Here is a 17157-nt window from a genome sequence, read left to right as displayed (position 1 = left end):
ATAAAATTATTAGCCCCTATCAAAGTAGCTTTATCCTTGGTAAATCCACCAATGATAACATTATCATTACCCAAGAGGTTCTCCACACACTGAGAACTAAAGAACTCCTTCGAGTTGTTCTTTGATTTTTCCCTTTTTTTTTTAAGTGGATTTTATGTGCGGAATCATTGGGTTTTGTATTTTTTCAAATATGGTACTGGAAAAGAGCATGTTACGAGGGGAATAGCAAGAAAAAAAAGATTATGGTGTTATTTTTGGGTCCTCTGAGGATTCTGAGGATTAGTTTACAATCCTATTTGTGATATTAGTCGTTTAAAATGCAGATGATGGGTTCTTAACGGTTGGGTAGGATTCCGGTAATGAACAACAGGTATAGCGGCATTTCCTCGTTGATGGCGACGGATTTTTCAATGCTTATTACTCTTTCTCCATATCTGCTGAAAAATGGGTTTGTAGTCTCTCCCTCTACACACACAAGAGTTCTAATTCCATTATGTATCTTTGGTTTGTGAGTAATGATTTTGTAAGGCATCATTTTATTATTATTATTTATCGGCAAAAGTAACACTTTATTAAGAGAGATTTCATAAGGTATCATTGGGTTCCCAAACTCCTTTTATGCAAAAGTTTTGATCAAATGCTACCGCTCTGGGTCATTTTCATAGAGTGTTCGGGGCTTTGTATTTTGCATTTCACATCAAGGGAGTTAGTAGTGGCACACTACTCCATATTTTGGGTTTTTGAATTGCATATATGTTGTTTTTTGTGAACTGATTTACGCCCATTTCGCTGATTCACAGCACCCTCCTCGGCCCGATTTCTCATCTAGGTTCGAGAGATTTTTGTGGGTTTGAATCCAGAGTCTGGATTCGTCTATTTAACGTTTGTCCTTTGGGTTATTCTTTGTCCCCCGGCCCCCCTCCTTTTTTAGTGGATTTTCATGTGCGGAATCAATAAGTTTGGGTGAATTCATCACAAGGATGACGTTTTGATGGATTGAAAGTTTTTTTTTTTTTTTGGCATATGGGAATTGGAATTTAGGGTTTGGAGGAAAATGGGGTTAGGTTTTGATGTTGTATGTTAAGGTGGGGAGTTGGAGTGTGGAGAAATTCTTGTATACCGATATCCACGTGGTACCCGTCGGCCCATCTGAGCCATCCAAAATTGTTATTGCTGGAAACCTAAGAACTTTTGCATAGCACATGTTCAAGGGTTCTTAGAAGTGGATGCGAGTGGTTTTGAAAGGCTGTGTTTATCCAGTGAAGCAGATTGAAGGGGCTAGAGATGGTTTCCAGCCAATTAAGTCACTTTCTTTTACGTAGAAATTGGCATTGATGTCACGGAATGGTATGCAAGAAACGTTGGATGGATGAAGAATGTAGCTCGCTCGCTTGCTTATCAGATGCTGTGTTTGAGGAGTTCGACGAGACTTATGCTCAGGCATTTCGGGTACAGTCAATACACACTAGAGGTTCACCGGGTTTTAAATGACTCGCAAGAAGTACGACCACATGGTATTGTTGATTTGGTACTGTGTTTTTTTGGTTTATGTTGATCCTTTAAGTTGAATGTATTTGAAATCAATTTGACTGCGTGCATAATGTAAGGTGCAACTTTTGTGCACAAATTGTGTAAAATGGGGTTTGTATTTGAAGATGTTGAATCACTATTTTCCATTGATGATGAAGTAACAGATGAAACAGTCCTAGCATTCACTTTTTCTGATTCAGATGATTCATCAGAATCAGATGACTCTTCTGATGATTCTGAGGTGGTGTTCCAACTAATCTTCCTTTTTAAAAAGTTCTTTTTCTTCAATTTTCAAATTCAAATATAATGAAAATGAAAAATAATTTTTTGATTTTTTTTGCACCGTATAAAAGACCTCAATGAAATCTATCAAACAAGATCCATATTGATAGGAAAATTATTTGCATAAACATATGATTTTTGGGCTTGAAATTACCTTTCTTTTTCCAAAACCTTCTTTTTTTGAAGTTGGAACACCCCCTGGCTCATTCCTCTATGAAATCCAAACATTTGAGTTCTCAAATATCAAATAATAGCAAAGATACTCAACTTGAAGTTTCATGATTGATTTTTGAAATTAAGGCTTTGAACATTTCCAGAAGTGATCGTTTCTGTACAAATGATGATGCTATTCTGTCGAGGAATAGTTTAGTTTTTTTTTCCACTCTCTCTTGATAAGAATTCAGTGACTTATTATGTTGAGCGAGTGACAGATAGTTGTACTCTTGGCTTCCACACGCTTTGCATTCTCCATGCATAAATCACAAAATATTGCATTCTCCATGCATAAATCACAAAATATTGACTTCCGAGTTTATACATCTACTCTTTATGCAATGCAACTTCTGCTCTCTTGTATACCCTATGCTACGTTTGGTTTGGTTTTTGAAATTTTTTTTTGAAAAATAATAAGAGTAATAAGTGGAGAGAGATAGAGAATGAAATGTTGAAAGTAGAAGGAATCTAGGAAGAATTTAGGGGGGTATTTTTTGAAATTTTTTTTTTGAATTGTAAAGAGAACAAAGCATTAATATCCGTGACAGTACCCCACAGGGCTACATTCAGTGGCTATTTATCAAAGTTTTATGGAAGATAGACAGTACTCCAAAGGGCTACATTCAGTGACAAACACTGTGTTTGTTTGCAATTTTAAGATAAAAAAGTTCTATAGATTTGCGTATTTTTCCATTTTTAGTAATTTTTTTTAATATTTTGGCAAACTCTTTTACGTTTTAAATAGATGTACGCTATGTACATCCAAAAAGTAAAAAATTTGACAAAAAATCACTAAATACGAAAAAACACGGATGACGAAACAATCAAAAGTTTTGGAGAGATTATTTTTGAGAGGAGAACCAAACAAAGTGTTTCTTGTCTGACACTTGACATTTCTTTAACTTCAATGAAGCGTGGATTGAGTTGATTATGAGTTGCGTGTCTAATTGCGTACTGCCATATTGTGGAATGGGGAAACTTTGGATGAGTTCTCGCCGGAAAGAGAACTCAGACAAGGTGATCCCCTCTCCCTCTCACCTTATTCGTTTGTCCTCTGTATGGAACGTCTCTCAATCTTAATTAACAGGGAAGCTGATCAAGGAAGGTGGAGACTCAACAAATACCTCATACTCGTCACTGTTATGGTAGCTAGGGCTATACTCTAACCCATCTGGGAGGTGTATCGGACTAAGTCGTATAATGCTCATGCCGTCATGTGTGAATGTGAGTGTGAAACATCTAATCAAGTATTAAAATTTGCAAAAATGGAAATTGAAAGCGTGAGCGAAAGATGTTTTGTGTGACTAAAGTGTAGGAGCAAGTGGAGCCCTCCTCCGACCACTTTTTTTTTTTTTTTACTTGTCTCGACCAATTAGACTCATAAAATTAGGTAGATTTCTAGTGCTTGTAAGTTACAACATGTCAACTTTTGACCTTAGCCTCTCCTTATCCATCAAAATACTACAAAAAGTGTTCCTAATTGAAATCGTACAGGATGTAGCGTCCGACTATTCTTTTAAAAGATACCATTACCAATCTTCGTAAAATGTATGGATCCATAGAAATACATGATTGTAAAATGATCCGAGATATCATGTGGTAAGACTCCCTTTATCCTTTTTTTTTTTTTTGTCATTTGTTAATCCTAATTTACTTTATTGGGTAAATTACTCAAATGGTCCCTATAGTTTGGTCTTTGTGTCGCTTTGGTCCCTCTATTTTTAATTGGCTCGATTTTAACCTTGCAGTTACGATTTTGTGCCAATCAAGTACAATTGATAACTTCTGTTTGCTCCTATTAACCGAACTAATTGCAGAAACTACACTTTGAACCCTTGTGATTTGAGTATGTGTGAATTAACCCCTTGTCATTAATGCATGTAACGATGCACTTTAACATACAAAATCATCATGGGTTGCGTTGAAGTTTCTAAATGAATAAGGGAAAATTTATACCAAGTGCAAATCACAGGGGGTCATGTGCAATTTGCACAATTGGTTCCGTTAGTAGGAGGAAATGGAAGTTAGAGATTGTACTTAATTGGCACAAAATCAAAACTGCAGGGATAAAATCGAGCCAATTAAAATTAGAGGGACCAAAGTGACACAAAGACCAAACTATAGGGACCATTTGAATAATTTGCCCTACTTTATTCTAGGGGATTGATGGAAGGGAATGAGTGTTTATGGGAATCTACCTTACCCATATGCATGGGAGTATAAGAAAACACCAATTGCACTCCACTGTGTCTACCCTTTCAATAGCTATAATCAACTCCTCCACCAATTCTCTCTCTCTCTCTCTAAATTGGATGGTGCTTCTAAGACCCACCGTCGCCCAACGCTAGCGACTTTTATCACCGTCTATCATCGGCGCATAAGTTATACTGCAATTTTTAGTAAGTAGAGGACCAAGATTTTGGAACGAAAAGGTACAATTTACTCCCCATTTTCTGTTATCAATAGAATGGGCCCAAATATGGGCAGGCCCAGGGCCCAAATATGGTCCATGAGTCGAAAGACCCTCAAAGAACTATTCTAAATCCTGACGGGCCTTGTAAGACTTTTAGCTATAAAGGCTACTTAAAATAGGGAAAATGACGGCTAATGACGTGTTTTGATAATTAATATCCGCTAATGACATTTTTAGCATTAACAAATGTTTTTAGCTTGTTCTTGGCGGGTGTTAATTATAAATACATTTTCAGTATTAACAAATGTTCTTCGTTTGTCTTTGGCGGGTATTAATTATCAAAACACGTCCTGGGCCAATGGAATGGGCCCAATTATGGTCAATGAGTTTGGCCAATAAAAAACTATTTCTAGTTCTAGACTTCCTTTTAACCTTCAGTATGATTTGCAATTGTTGGACAATTGAACGACAATATTTTTGACCGGAGAGAGAGGCTTTATTACAATATTAAGGATCAAGAAGATGAATGTAAGAAAAAAGGGGAATTGCATAAAACCTACTTCACCGAACCCCTCGTCCCAGGAATTTTGACATATCCAATACTTAGTTCCATCCTCTTTAGTACCCCATCCAAGCAACACAATCTCGTGGTCTGTATAGTTGGAAGCGAAATTGCTCTAGTAAATTACACCATTGTAATCATCAAACTCGTCTATGATAGTCATAGAAATTGCTATGGGCCGCTCAAGGATTTGAGCATAAAGGTTGTAGTATGTTTTTTTGATCGGTGAGGTCCTGTTGCCATCAATAATAATGATTCTTTTAGAGCCCTGTTCCGATCTAGGGGAGATGAAATATATTTGGGTTAGCTTTGATACCCTAAGTAGATGAATAAACAAATCAAAATGAAGGGTAGAGAAACTACCCTTTTATGATGCCTCCATGAGCCCTTGACACCTTCCCAAGGGTAAGCTGACTCGAGTGAAATCCCGTGTTTTTAAATCCATTCGAAAGATCGTCCCCCTTCCCCCGGTGGGTATGAGATATATAACCATCAACATCATCGTCGTCTATGGGTCTGGGTCTGGCATCCTATAGTAGTTCCTGCAGGGTCAGAGCATTTTCTTGGTGCAGATTTGATAAGCGTATTCAACGGTATTGGTTGCCACTTAACCATAACAACAAGTGACTGAGAATCAAATTTGCACCATTATTTGTTATGCTCAAGTGGCAACCACTATAGTTGAATACGCTTATCAAATCAACACACCAACGAAGTGCTCCTTTTGTCCCGCAAGAACTGTGGGATGCTAGAGCCATAGACGAAGATGACGATGTTGATGGTTATATAACTCATATACACTAGGGGAAGGGGGGCGATTCTTTCTAATGCTTGGAGTAGATTGAAAAACACGGGATTTCACTAGAGTCAGATTACCTTTGGAAGGCCCATAGAGGCATCATGAAAGGGTAATTTCTCTACCTCTTCATTTAGATTTGTTTATTTACCTATTTAGGGTCTAACCCTAATACATTTCATTTCCCCTTGATTTGAACAGAGCTCTAGAAAGAATCATTACTATTGATGGCCACATGACCTTACCGATCAAAACAAGACTACAACCTTTATGCTCAAATCGTCCCGTAACGATTTCTATGGCTGTCATATAAGAGTGTGACAATTACAATAGTGGAATTTACTAGAACAATTTCGCTTCCAACTATACAGACCATGAGATTGTGTTGCTTGGATGGGGTGCTGAAGAAGATGGACTAAGCATTGGAAGGTCAAAATTCCTGGGGCAAGGGATTCGGTGAAGGAAGTTGTATGCAATCTTTTTCTTACGTGCATCTCCTTGATCCTTAATATTGGTAATAAGGCCTTCTCTCCCTCCAATCAAAAGCTGAAGGAAATGCTGTCGTTCGATTGTCGTGCAATTTCAGATGATACTGAAGGATAAAAGAGGTCTAGAACTAGAAATAGTTTTTATGGGCCTAACTCATAGACCATATTTGGCCCATTCCATTGATGGGCCATATTTTGAATAGCCTTTATAGCTAAAAGTCTTACAAGGCTCGTCAGGATTTAGAATAGTTCTTTGGGGGACTTGGATGACAATGCAATCAAATACTTTTGTTAAATGACTAGAGCTATGCTCTGTGCATGCACAGACTCTCGTGCTCCTAGTCACCCATATGTTTTTGTTTGTTTTTTTCGATAATGTATTTGCAACTCTTTATTGGATTTTTATCCAGATGAATATCATTGTTGATGACAAGTGAGTGTTTATGAGTGGGGTGGTCGAAGATGCATGTAGATTGGTTGAATGCAGCTCTGGTTTTGGGACAATCCATGGCAGTAAGGAATAAATCAAGATCACACTCATTGTTAAAGCGATTGGCATATGTAAACACCTGTTTATTCAAACTTTCGCATAATTTGCACAAATTTCCCGACACCGCATAACCGATAATTCCTGTAACCTCGTGGTTTGTATGAATCACAATATTCAAGTGGACCCTTAAGAAGTGGGAACAACCACCCCGGTAAGGGGAGTTATTATCCCGATTCCAAAGCCAGAGAAGATCTCTGCACCAAGGTCTCTCAATCAAGGTAAGTCAATGGAGTATTCATTATTTAAAAGCTCCCAGGATTTTTTTTGTAGAAATCAGGCTGTGATCGTTGGGTTTGGATGAGATAATGTGCGACTGACTTGAAGCCCAGCTTAGAAATCTGGAAAGTGGACAGTTTGAACTTAGCTCCAATTGTACCAAGAGAAATCTATACGTCATATTGTGAATGGTTACTGAAATTACTTTCCTATAAAGAAGCCCGGTGCATGGGAGGCCATGCTTTTGCTTGCCTGCGCGAACTGCATATGCAAATTCCACGACAGACGAGGCAAATCCAGTCCGGATTCTGATTTGCTTCAAGAACATGTTCCCCCTATCTCCTCAAAACAATACATCCTGGAGGAATATTTCAGCAGTTAGAAGCTAGATTACTGCCCACTCCCACCCCTTCCCTAGCAGTGGCATTGAAAGCCTACAATACACTTCAAATGAAGCACGACTTAGAGCAAAATACATTTGTTGTTTGCTTGTTTAAAAGTATAATAAAGCATTTAGTGTTGATTAGGCATGTGGGTATCGCTCAACGTTTGTGTGACATCGCTTGCCTCCGTTGACCAGAAAAGGCATTTCCCCAAAATTGAAACCATCTACTAAATGGATAAGCTCAATAGAAACTATGAGGATACAAACCAATAACTAGAGACTTTATAACATTCGGGAGATCAAGGTTGCTCTATCACAAAGTAACTCATATACAAGCAATCTCCAAAAAACTGTCCTTGGACCATGCCACATTTGCTGCAGTGTGTGCAGTGACCAAGGGCTTTCTGCCTGCAAAAAAGCAAAATCATATTAAGGTATGTAGCATGCCATATGATTCATATAAAGGTAGGTAGCATATGATTCAACAGTGACAGTGTCTACGTATTTAAGCAAAGCCATTCAAGGTGAATGTGTAACTCTATTTAAGCAGGGTATATACAGTTTTGATTTTCTCAATGACTTCTATGAAAAATAAAGAAATACCTGCATTGGTGGTAAAATTTTCCCTTGACTGGATCATAAATTCTCTTCCTGTCATGTCCAACGCCATCAACGAAAAGAGTTCAACTCCTCTCAGTGGTGCCCGATAGCGTTTCATGTTGTCTATGTAAACCTCTGGCTTTGAACCCTTTCCTAGCAAATCACGATCATTTGCTATGCACATCCGAGCTGTTCATGATACGAGGAAAGGAATACCAACTCTCCTTAGAAAAGACAATCTAAGTAGGAAGTTGGTTTGTCATTTGTTAAAGGGAAAACTCGTTAATAACCTGGGCTATATCTTGTTTATTTACCCGTTAATTCTTTACCCATTGATTGTTAGTACTTGTCAGGCAGGTGTTTTTTTAAAATTTTATTTTTTAGTTTGACTTGTAAATGTGGTAGATTTCTAGTATTTGTGACTCAAACATGTGACCTCAGCTTTTCCTTATCCAACAAAAAACTACAAAGTGTTCCTTAAATAAATCGTGCATGATGTAGCGTCCGACGACTATTTTGAAGGATGACAATTCTTTGTTAATCTGTTCATGTTTAGTTTTTTGAATAAATAATACAAAGAGTATAAGATATTGCTGGTTAAATTTAACTTTTTTATCTGAGCAAGGAATAAAACAATATTGACGATTCAAACTTTGATACGCCGAACTCGGATCCCCTCCAATCTAAAACTTAGCTCCGTGCCTAGCTCCAACCCAACTTGCCAAAAAGAGTATTAGCTCCCTCACTCGTCCAACTCCAACCCAACTCGCCAAAAAGGGTATTGACTTCTTTTCTTTTGCAAGCATTGATGCGACAACTTCACACGCCTATCTCCAACCCAACTCGCCAAAAAAGAGTTTTAACTTTTTTTCATTTTCAAGCATTGAAACTACTACTTGACACACAACTGGGCCAATATCTAAGGCTATAATCCTACCATATAGTGTGGCTTCACACAAAAATAAAGGTTTACAAATACGAATACAGAACTAACTAACTTCATAATTTTTATGGTGACTTGAGTTCGAGTTTTATGGGGAGCATGTTTGGGGCAAGAATATGAATAACTTTTGAACCCTCCGTTAACTAACATCCCGTTACCCCGTTGATATATCTTAGACAAAAAAAAAAAAAAAAACTTTATAACATGACCTCAAATTTAACCAAGTGAGTATAAGAAAACAAAATTTTTTTTTGTCCTCTATAAGGTCGCATAGATCACGGAGCCTAAACATTCTAAATCTTGAGACCGCCGAAGGATTTTTTCCGATTATTAACTTTAAAGTGGGGAAATTAGTCGAGATGTACGCAAACTCACCGAACTCCCCGGTTATATATATGGAAAAAAAGAAAAAGTAACTTTTCAAGAATTGAAGTGAGATATTGACATTTGTCGTCAGTCAAATAACGGATTGTCTATTCAATTTTCAAGACACCACCAGATCTTTTGCGTCTTCTCTATCTCTCTAAAAAAAGTTCCAACTTGCCGCTGCTGATACTGTAGGCGGCAACTACACCCGTTTACGCCTCTCTCTCTCTCTCTCTCTCTCTCTCTCTCTCTCTCACACACACACACACACACTTTTGACTCTTTCGATTCGTTAATGGCGGCTCTTTCCCTTCCCTTCTCATTTTCTCTACTCAGGTACGTCGCTTTCTTCATACACATACGTTAAATAAATATAGGAGAATGAAATAGTATAGTTTGTTCTGTATAGTTATGGAATTTCGGAATGTTTGTTTGTTGTCAAGTTGAATTGCACACCATTTCGCCGTTATCTCGGTGAAACCCTAAAATTAGTGGAGGTATTTCAGTTTTTGTTTCGTTCTCGAATTATCGATTTCATTCCTCATTACGTTCCAACTTTTGCTGTTAACGAGCCGTTACAATTTCCCTAATGTTTTAACGAAACGTGTTTATCTATCGGTGTTTGTCAATTTATGTATGCATCTTGCCCCGGCTTTAATTGAGCCCCACTAGTGGACGGTGGGAATGGTACTAGGGCTGCAAACGAGCCGGGCCGAGCTTTGTTGTGTTCAAGCTCGGCTCAGCTGTAAACGAGTCGAGCCCTTAGCCAGCTGGCAGCCGAGCCCGATTCATTTACTAAATGAGCCTCTATAAACGAGCCAAGCCCACTTTTTTCCAAGCCGAGCCGACTTTTGGATTGTTAATCTCGACTCTTTTACTAAACGAGCTCAAAACTCGAGCTCAAGCTCGGCTTGTTTACTAAATGAGCCTCTGTAAACGAGCCCTCCAGCTGCTTGCGATAAGCTCGTTTTGTTTGCAGTCCTAGTCCCAAATTAGTCGAGATATGCGTAAGCTGGCCCGAACAATGGAGTTATCAAAAAAGGTTTAAAGTTTATGCATCTGTATTTCTGAGGAAATAATTACGAAATTCAACGTATGCCAATGGGGTTTGTGGTTTCTAGATTAGCTAACATAGTGTAATTATGTTTAATTTTTGTGGGTTTTGAGAGTGTTAAATCTTAGGAGTTGATTTTGACATGGATTGTAGGTTCTAGTAAAACCTCAGCTGGGTTTTGAGGGTGAGTGATGGAAGAGCCGGGGCATCTGAAACGGGCATTGATAGATACTACGGCGGGGGCAATCTCTGGTGGAATATCGCGTACAGTAACGTCTCCGCTGGACGTTATTAAGATTCGATTCCAGGTACTTTTTCAAATGCAATTTAGGAGAGAATCTCAATGTCTTTATTGACTTTAACTTAATTATGGAATCGGCTTTAACTACACATTCTCCATTTGCATAGATTTGTTATGCGTTCTGTGGAAATCAACTAGAATTGCACTGTGATATCTAATTTGTTGATAAAGGAATGTAGCTAACTTACAGAAATTGAAGTTGGTAAACCATCAGAAGATTTTTTTTTTGAACTTGGTAAAACAAAGGAGAGGACAAGAAGTCCACTAGATGGGGAAAAAGTCAAAAGAGGGAAGCTAGATGAAGTCTCAAACTAGAAATTTGATCATACATTGTTTTCAAATCTCTAGAGACAAATGAAGTGGAATTCTGTTAAATGGAGGAGAAACGGAAGCCAAAAGATGACAAATGGCGAACTCTATTCCATAAGTCCTCAATCGAACCTGTCATGCGTTCCGCTCCAACCTAACAAGACAAGAAAGTGAGTGTTACAAGGTCTCATAATGCTCTCACTTTCGCGTCATAACTAATAACCCTAAACTCAATCAAGAGCAATTGTGCACAAGTAGCCAATGCTGCCCAACAAATATCATAAATCAGGACAACCAACGCCATAGGAATGAAGCCAAGGGGCAGTGCAAGAATAGAAAATGATCCGAAATGGTTTTTTGGTCCTCCTACACATAGATGTTTAATTTTAAGAGGCATTGCTTTCCAAATTCAGTTATGGTGATATATCTACTTTCCTTGTTTAATGTGTAGTTGTGCAGCTATGTTGTTTTTCTACAACCAAATGCATTGGGCATTGCCACCATCTATAGAATCAATGAGATGATGTGCCCAAAAAGTGGGGAGTAAATGAATTTCAAATTATTTTTATCTTCGACATTGGGCAAAAATTATCATGTTTCAACTCTATTCATTTGATTGAATGATAGTATTTTGCTAATCATAGATAAAATGTGTTACTGATCTCAAATTAATTGAAAATTTGTCAAGTTCTTTTTAAAGAAAGAACAATTGACATTCCTAAACTCCATGTTCATGTTCATGTTCATCATCATCTCTCTCTTCCCTTTGGTGCACATGCAAGTGCAAGCGCCTATGTGGGTTTGTATAATTGTATGCATGTGCATTAGAAGTACATGGAAATGCATATCCACATCTGAAACTTATATGCTGGACTAGAAAATCCTTGTTTGGGATCTATTGCAGGTTCAAATAGAACCAACTACTTCCTGGGCTTTGCTTCATAAGGATGCGTATAGACAATCCAAATATACTGGGATGTTACAAGCAACTAAGGACATCTTTAGAGAGGAAGGATTGCGGGTAATTATATCTTCATTTCTAGATTTGGAACTATTGTTTTATGTTGCCATTACATATAGTTGTATGATGCTACTTTTAGGTTAGTTGATTTTCCTCCACCAATTGCTTGACGAACGATATTCATAATGAATTTCTCATTATTCAGCTTACAACCATAGAGGTACCATATCATTGGGCAATCAGATTTAATAAATGAACTGGGACTTTCCTCACTGGATATAAATGACTGGATACAAATGTAGAGCAATAAGGCTCTTGTGACAAGACTAAACTTTTTAGTGTATGCTCCTTTTGAAAACTTCTTGTTTTTTTTGTTCTTCCCTTTTGGGATCTTTAACATGAGGAGATGTCCCATGACTCCCATTGGGTTTTATTACTTGTTGTAGCCAACATAGTATGCTAAGTAAGATGTAGCAACTCTTTGGTGACCTCTGTTCACTTATAGTTTGGCTGGGCTGTCTACTATGAGAAAATCGGTATTTTATTTTGATTATGTCCAATAAGCAGCAATTTTACTCTAATTGATGGCTCATTACAGGGTTTTTGGCGTGGTAATGTCCCAGCACTCCTCATGGTTATGCCCTACACTGCCATACAGTTTACTGTGTTGCACAAAATCAAGACATTTGCAGCTGGTTCTTCCAGGACAGGTTTGTTTTCAATAACTTAGCTACTCCATCAATATCTTTAGAGATATGACTATATCACTCTTTTGGCATTTTTTTTTGCATGATTAGATGTTACCACATACAATTCTCTATACGTTTCCGTCAGCTTCTGTTCTCGTAAGCTAACCTTGTTGTATCCAGCTAAGTGTGATTGCCCATGTTTGATGTTAATCTTCTGATTATGGCTTGAATGTAGCTTTTAGTTGCTTAAGGAATTATTCTTATTTTTCATGGTTGCGTTCTAAGTATATTGGTATGTGCTGGTCAGTAGGACCAACTAATCGCTTGATGAATTTTCCGTATTAATGCCTAATGAGATTCTAGGCATCATATTTTCAATTTACCATGGAAGCAGGGTGATGGAGATTGTCTGTGTTTGTTTATGGGACTGATTGATATAGACTGTGATGTAAGCTGTTTGACTGCGCAGTATTAACTGCCAAAATTTTCTTAGCAAAAATTAGTTTCTTATTACTAGTCTAATTTTTCTAGTAGTGGTCTCTTAAATGCCATTCCTGGTTTCTGTTTTGCTTTGATGCAGAGGATCACATTCATTTAAGTCCTTATCTTTCCTATTTAAGTGGGGCATTAGCAGGATGTGCAGCTACTGTTGGTTCTTATCCATTTGATCTGCTACGTACTATTTTAGCTTCACAGGGTGAGCCAAAGGTATGTCAAAGGTACATTCAATGACATCATTATGTTGGTGCTCCGAAAGGAAATCCGTATTTTGAAGATATCAGTAATAATCATAATATATTATTTACCTCTGTACCCTTGTGAGTTTTAGTATTTTTTGTAGAGAAAATAACATTCTGAAGATTATATGCTTTTAATTCCTTCCTTAGCTGCTAGTAAAGATATTAATGGCTTCTTAGGTTTTCCGGTGTATAAGTTTTCAGAACAATGTTTCTGTTTTAAGTCAATAAACCCAATTTCAACCCTACCAGAAAAACTTGAGATGAGTCTACACACAATTTAGGTGGTCTTGTACATTGTTTTAGCAAAATTTGGTAAAAAATGTTGCTTTTTCACGGGTTCTACTGTAGTGGAAATTTGTTCCGGACTTCTCAGCTGTTATCTTGAAATAAAAAAATTGGAAGCAAGAGAACTAATAGTGGGCGGTGCATTATTTATGGTAGGTGGTGTGATCTTTGTTGTCACATATGTTGTTTACAAATGTGAATATTACATTTGTCTTCAGCTTTAATACTTGCAGAATCCTTTAGGCGCTTAAATCATCACCTGAAATTGTGAATTTGAAATATAATTTGTGAAAGAGAAAAATTAAACTACCAGAACTGCAATTGAGTTATCAATTTTTAATATAAGCATGTGGGGGGATCCTGCTCATAGGCGTTAACATACAACTCCTATTCCTACTCTTGATAAGGAAGTTAAAGTATTGACTATTGAGTGAATTATGATAAGGTTAGTTAAGCTTAGCATATTGCCTCTTGCTTCATACTTTGTCAAAAGAGAGTATTGCATTATGCATCATTCTCATTTGGAAAACTAAATTGGTTTTAACACGAGAAGTAATCCCAAGTTATATAAGAAGTGGGAAATCTGGTATCCCTCATGCCTCTATGGAGATTTATCCAAAAAGATACCTGATAGGTTATTAAACAAGGGGACAACTATCCTATATTAGGTGTCAATCAAGGCTCCAAGGCCTGCAAAATAGTTTCAGAAAATTTAATAGTAACAGAAATGACTAATATTTGTGTCTACGTTCAGGTGTATCCAAACATGAGATCTGCGTTGGTTGATATCATTAAAACTCGCGGTTTCCGTGGCCTTTATGCTGGGTTATCACCGACATTGGTTGAGATTATTCCCTATGCTGGCCTGCAGTTTGGGACCTATGATACATTCAAGCGCTGGGCGATGGTAAGCTTTTACTCCTCTTTATAAATCATTCTATGTGGTTTGCTACTTTTGACTTATAGGATGTGTATGATTTTTGTTATTTTGGGTTGGGATATGGAAACTTTGAGCCATGTTTTCTGTATAGCAATGCATTTTAAAACACCCCAAACTCACCTAAAGGTACCACTGACCTCAGGATATGTAACCCTGTCTATTGTTATATAATACGTTTTGTGTGCTCTCTCTCTCTCTCTCTCTCTCTCTCTCTCCATCTTTTCTTCTAGGTTATATGTGGATGGATGCTTGTCTATGCATCTGTCAAATGATGATTATGGTGGTCTCTCTTTGTAAGGCCTATTACATTTTACTCTGTTCCTTGTAGGACTGGAATCGTTTCAGATCTGGTGGAAGTGTGGCTGATGAATCCCTTCCAAGCTTCCAGCTTTTCATTTGTGGGTTGGCAGCTGGCACTTGTGCTAAAGCTGTCTGTCATCCTCTTGATGTGGTCAAGAAGAGGTTTCAGGTATGGACCTGAATTTTCAAGCTATGTTTTGCCTGCCCATCAGAATGTCATTACGAATGTACAGTTTCTAGATTCCTATTTATCTTTGATTTAAGCATCAGAAGGGTTTAACATGCACGTTTGATACAAGTTATTTTCAGAAAGAACATAAACTTTATTCATTCTGTTTCAATTTCTACTTCCTGTGTTCTTGTCAGAACGTGCAAAAGTTGGTGCATCAGCGTTATGTTATCTGGCTTCAGTTCTCTGAGACCCATTCGGTGATTCATTTGTTAAGTTATCCTAGAACTATGATTCATTTGCATTTTACCATTTTTACCAGACCTTGTTTCATTCCATTGGAGTTTTTGTTACCGGTGCCTACGTACCCCAATATGGCAATAGGTCTTAAATCGTACAGTATACAATAGTGAGTGTTTCTGGCTTTCTGCTGAATACTTTGTCCATCGCTCGCGACCATGGTTCCTCGAACAGATTTATTATCTGTACTCCCTTCGTCCCAAAATGTTTGGGACGGAGGGAGTATTTTTCTGTGCATATTAGTAGTCCTTATCATCTGTATTCTTCTAGCTTTCAAACACTTCACTGTCGATCCTGAGACTATTTGATGGAGTATTGGTTAAGTTTGCGAATGGGGTAACGCATATGCAAATTAGGTTGGCTACTTATTGCCTACTCCATTGTTGCTCTTCTGCACAAAGTACTTAAGATTACCTATCACAAGAGAGCTCATATTTTGATTTTCCTAGTTTTGTGTTGATAGGCATTTTGAAGAGTTTTATCATCTTTCTATTGTACATTTGAACACAATTTCATCCATCTTATTTTATCAAGATGCTCATGCATTCTTGTAAACTTGCTTAGCCAGACTTTTTGATTTGCAATGTCAGGTTTGTGTTTCTTGGTGCTGAGTTTGTCATTATGGCGGCTGAGATGTGGTATGTTTTCTGTCCCAGGTAGAAGGGCTAGCGAGGCACCCAAGGTACGGAGCTCGAGTGGAGCATCGCGCGTATAAGAACATGTACGATGCGCTTTGTCGGATTTTGCAAAATGAGGGTTGGGCTGGCCTCTACAAGGGCATTGTCCCGTCTATCGTCAAAGCGGCACCTGCTGGTGCTGTTACGTTTGTTGCTTATGAGTATACATCAGATTGGTTGGAGTCCATCTTGACTTGAAGTTGAAGCTTATATGATCCTCTATTTTTTGGCACATTTGATCTTGTTCTTTTTCTTTTTCTTCTTGGTTGATCCTTTTGGATTCATTTACATTCTTTTAACCCTTGTATGTTAGGAGCCTCAGAGAGAGAAAGGGGTACTTATACTACAGTAGTTTTTTTAGTCATTTTTTATAGACCAAAGTTATATAAATTTTGTAGCAGTAGCAAATAGTTGGAGATGAAAATTAGGGGTCAAAGACACTGCCAAATGCAACTCTTTCTGAATTTGTTTCATATAATGGTTAATATTATGGTTCTCTCTCTCTCTCTCTCTCTCTCTCTCTCGATCTCTCGATGTTAATAATACTTTCTGCTACGCTACCTCCCAGCTTCATCAAAATGCAATTGGTTGATGTAGCGTCTGACGACTATTTTGAAGGATGACCATTCTTTGTTAATATGTTCATGTTTAGTTATTTGAATAAATAATACAGAGAGTATAAGATATTGCTGGTTAAATTTAACTTTTTTATCTGAGCAAGGAATAAAACAATATTGGTGATTCAAATTTTGATACGCCAAATTCGGGTCCCCTCCAATCTAAAACTTTGCTTCTTGCCTAGCTCCAACCCAACTTGCCAAAAAGAGTATTAGCTCCCTCACTGGTCCAACTCCAACCCAACTCGCCAAAAAGGATATTGACTTCTTTTCTTTTGCAAGCATTGATGCGGCAACTTCACACGCCTAACTCTAACCCAACTCTCCAAAAAAGAGTTTTAACTTTTTTTCATTTTCAAGCATTGAAACTACTACTTCACACACAACTGGGCCAATATCCAGGGCTATAATCCTACCATACAGTGTGGCTTCACACAAAAATAAAGGTTTACAAATACGTATACAAAACCA

At 37.7% G+C, this 17157-nt stretch overlaps 1 protein-coding gene across 2 annotated transcripts; it reads left to right on the top strand.

Moving 5' to 3' along the window:
- The first annotated feature begins 9469 nt into the window (after positions 1–9469).
- LOC131322117 (mitochondrial thiamine diphosphate carrier 2-like) lies at positions 9470–16589 on the top strand. Of its 2 annotated transcripts, none has more exons than XM_058353273.1 (8): positions 9470–9680; positions 10552–10706; positions 11913–12029; positions 12568–12679; positions 13239–13366; positions 14438–14590; positions 14952–15092; positions 16049–16589. In XM_058353273.1, the coding sequence occupies exons 2-8, from the start codon at positions 10590–10592 to the stop codon at positions 16265–16267; spliced, it is 987 nt and encodes a 328-aa protein (XP_058209256.1). In that variant the 5' UTR covers positions 9470–9680; positions 10552–10589; the 3' UTR covers positions 16268–16589. The 2 variants fall into 2 exon arrangements, with proteins under 2 accessions (XP_058209256.1, XP_058209255.1); XM_058353272.1 differs by lacking the exon at positions 9470–9680 and adding an exon at positions 9705–9841.
- The last annotated feature ends 568 nt before the right edge of the window (positions 16590–17157 follow it).

This window comes from Rhododendron vialii, chromosome 4a, assembly GCF_030253575.1.
Source record: "Rhododendron vialii isolate Sample 1 chromosome 4a, ASM3025357v1".
Classification (NCBI taxonomy): Eukaryota; Viridiplantae; Streptophyta; class Magnoliopsida; order Ericales; family Ericaceae; genus Rhododendron; species Rhododendron vialii.
Note: the sequence above shows the minus strand (reverse complement) of the source record. Positions and strands in the feature narration are given on the sequence as shown.

Coding starts and splice junctions, on each gene's coding strand:
- LOC131322117 (XM_058353273.1), top strand. CDS start 10,590: ATGGAAGAGCCGGGGCATCTGAAACGGGCATTGATAGATACTACGGCG. Junction 10,707..11,912: donor TTATTAAGATTCGATTCCAG/GTACTTTTTCAA, acceptor GATCTATTGCAG/GTTCAAATAGAACCAACTAC. Junction 14,591..14,951: donor CATTCAAGCGCTGGGCGATG/GTAAGCTTTTAC, acceptor TGTTCCTTGTAG/GACTGGAATCGTTTCAGATC.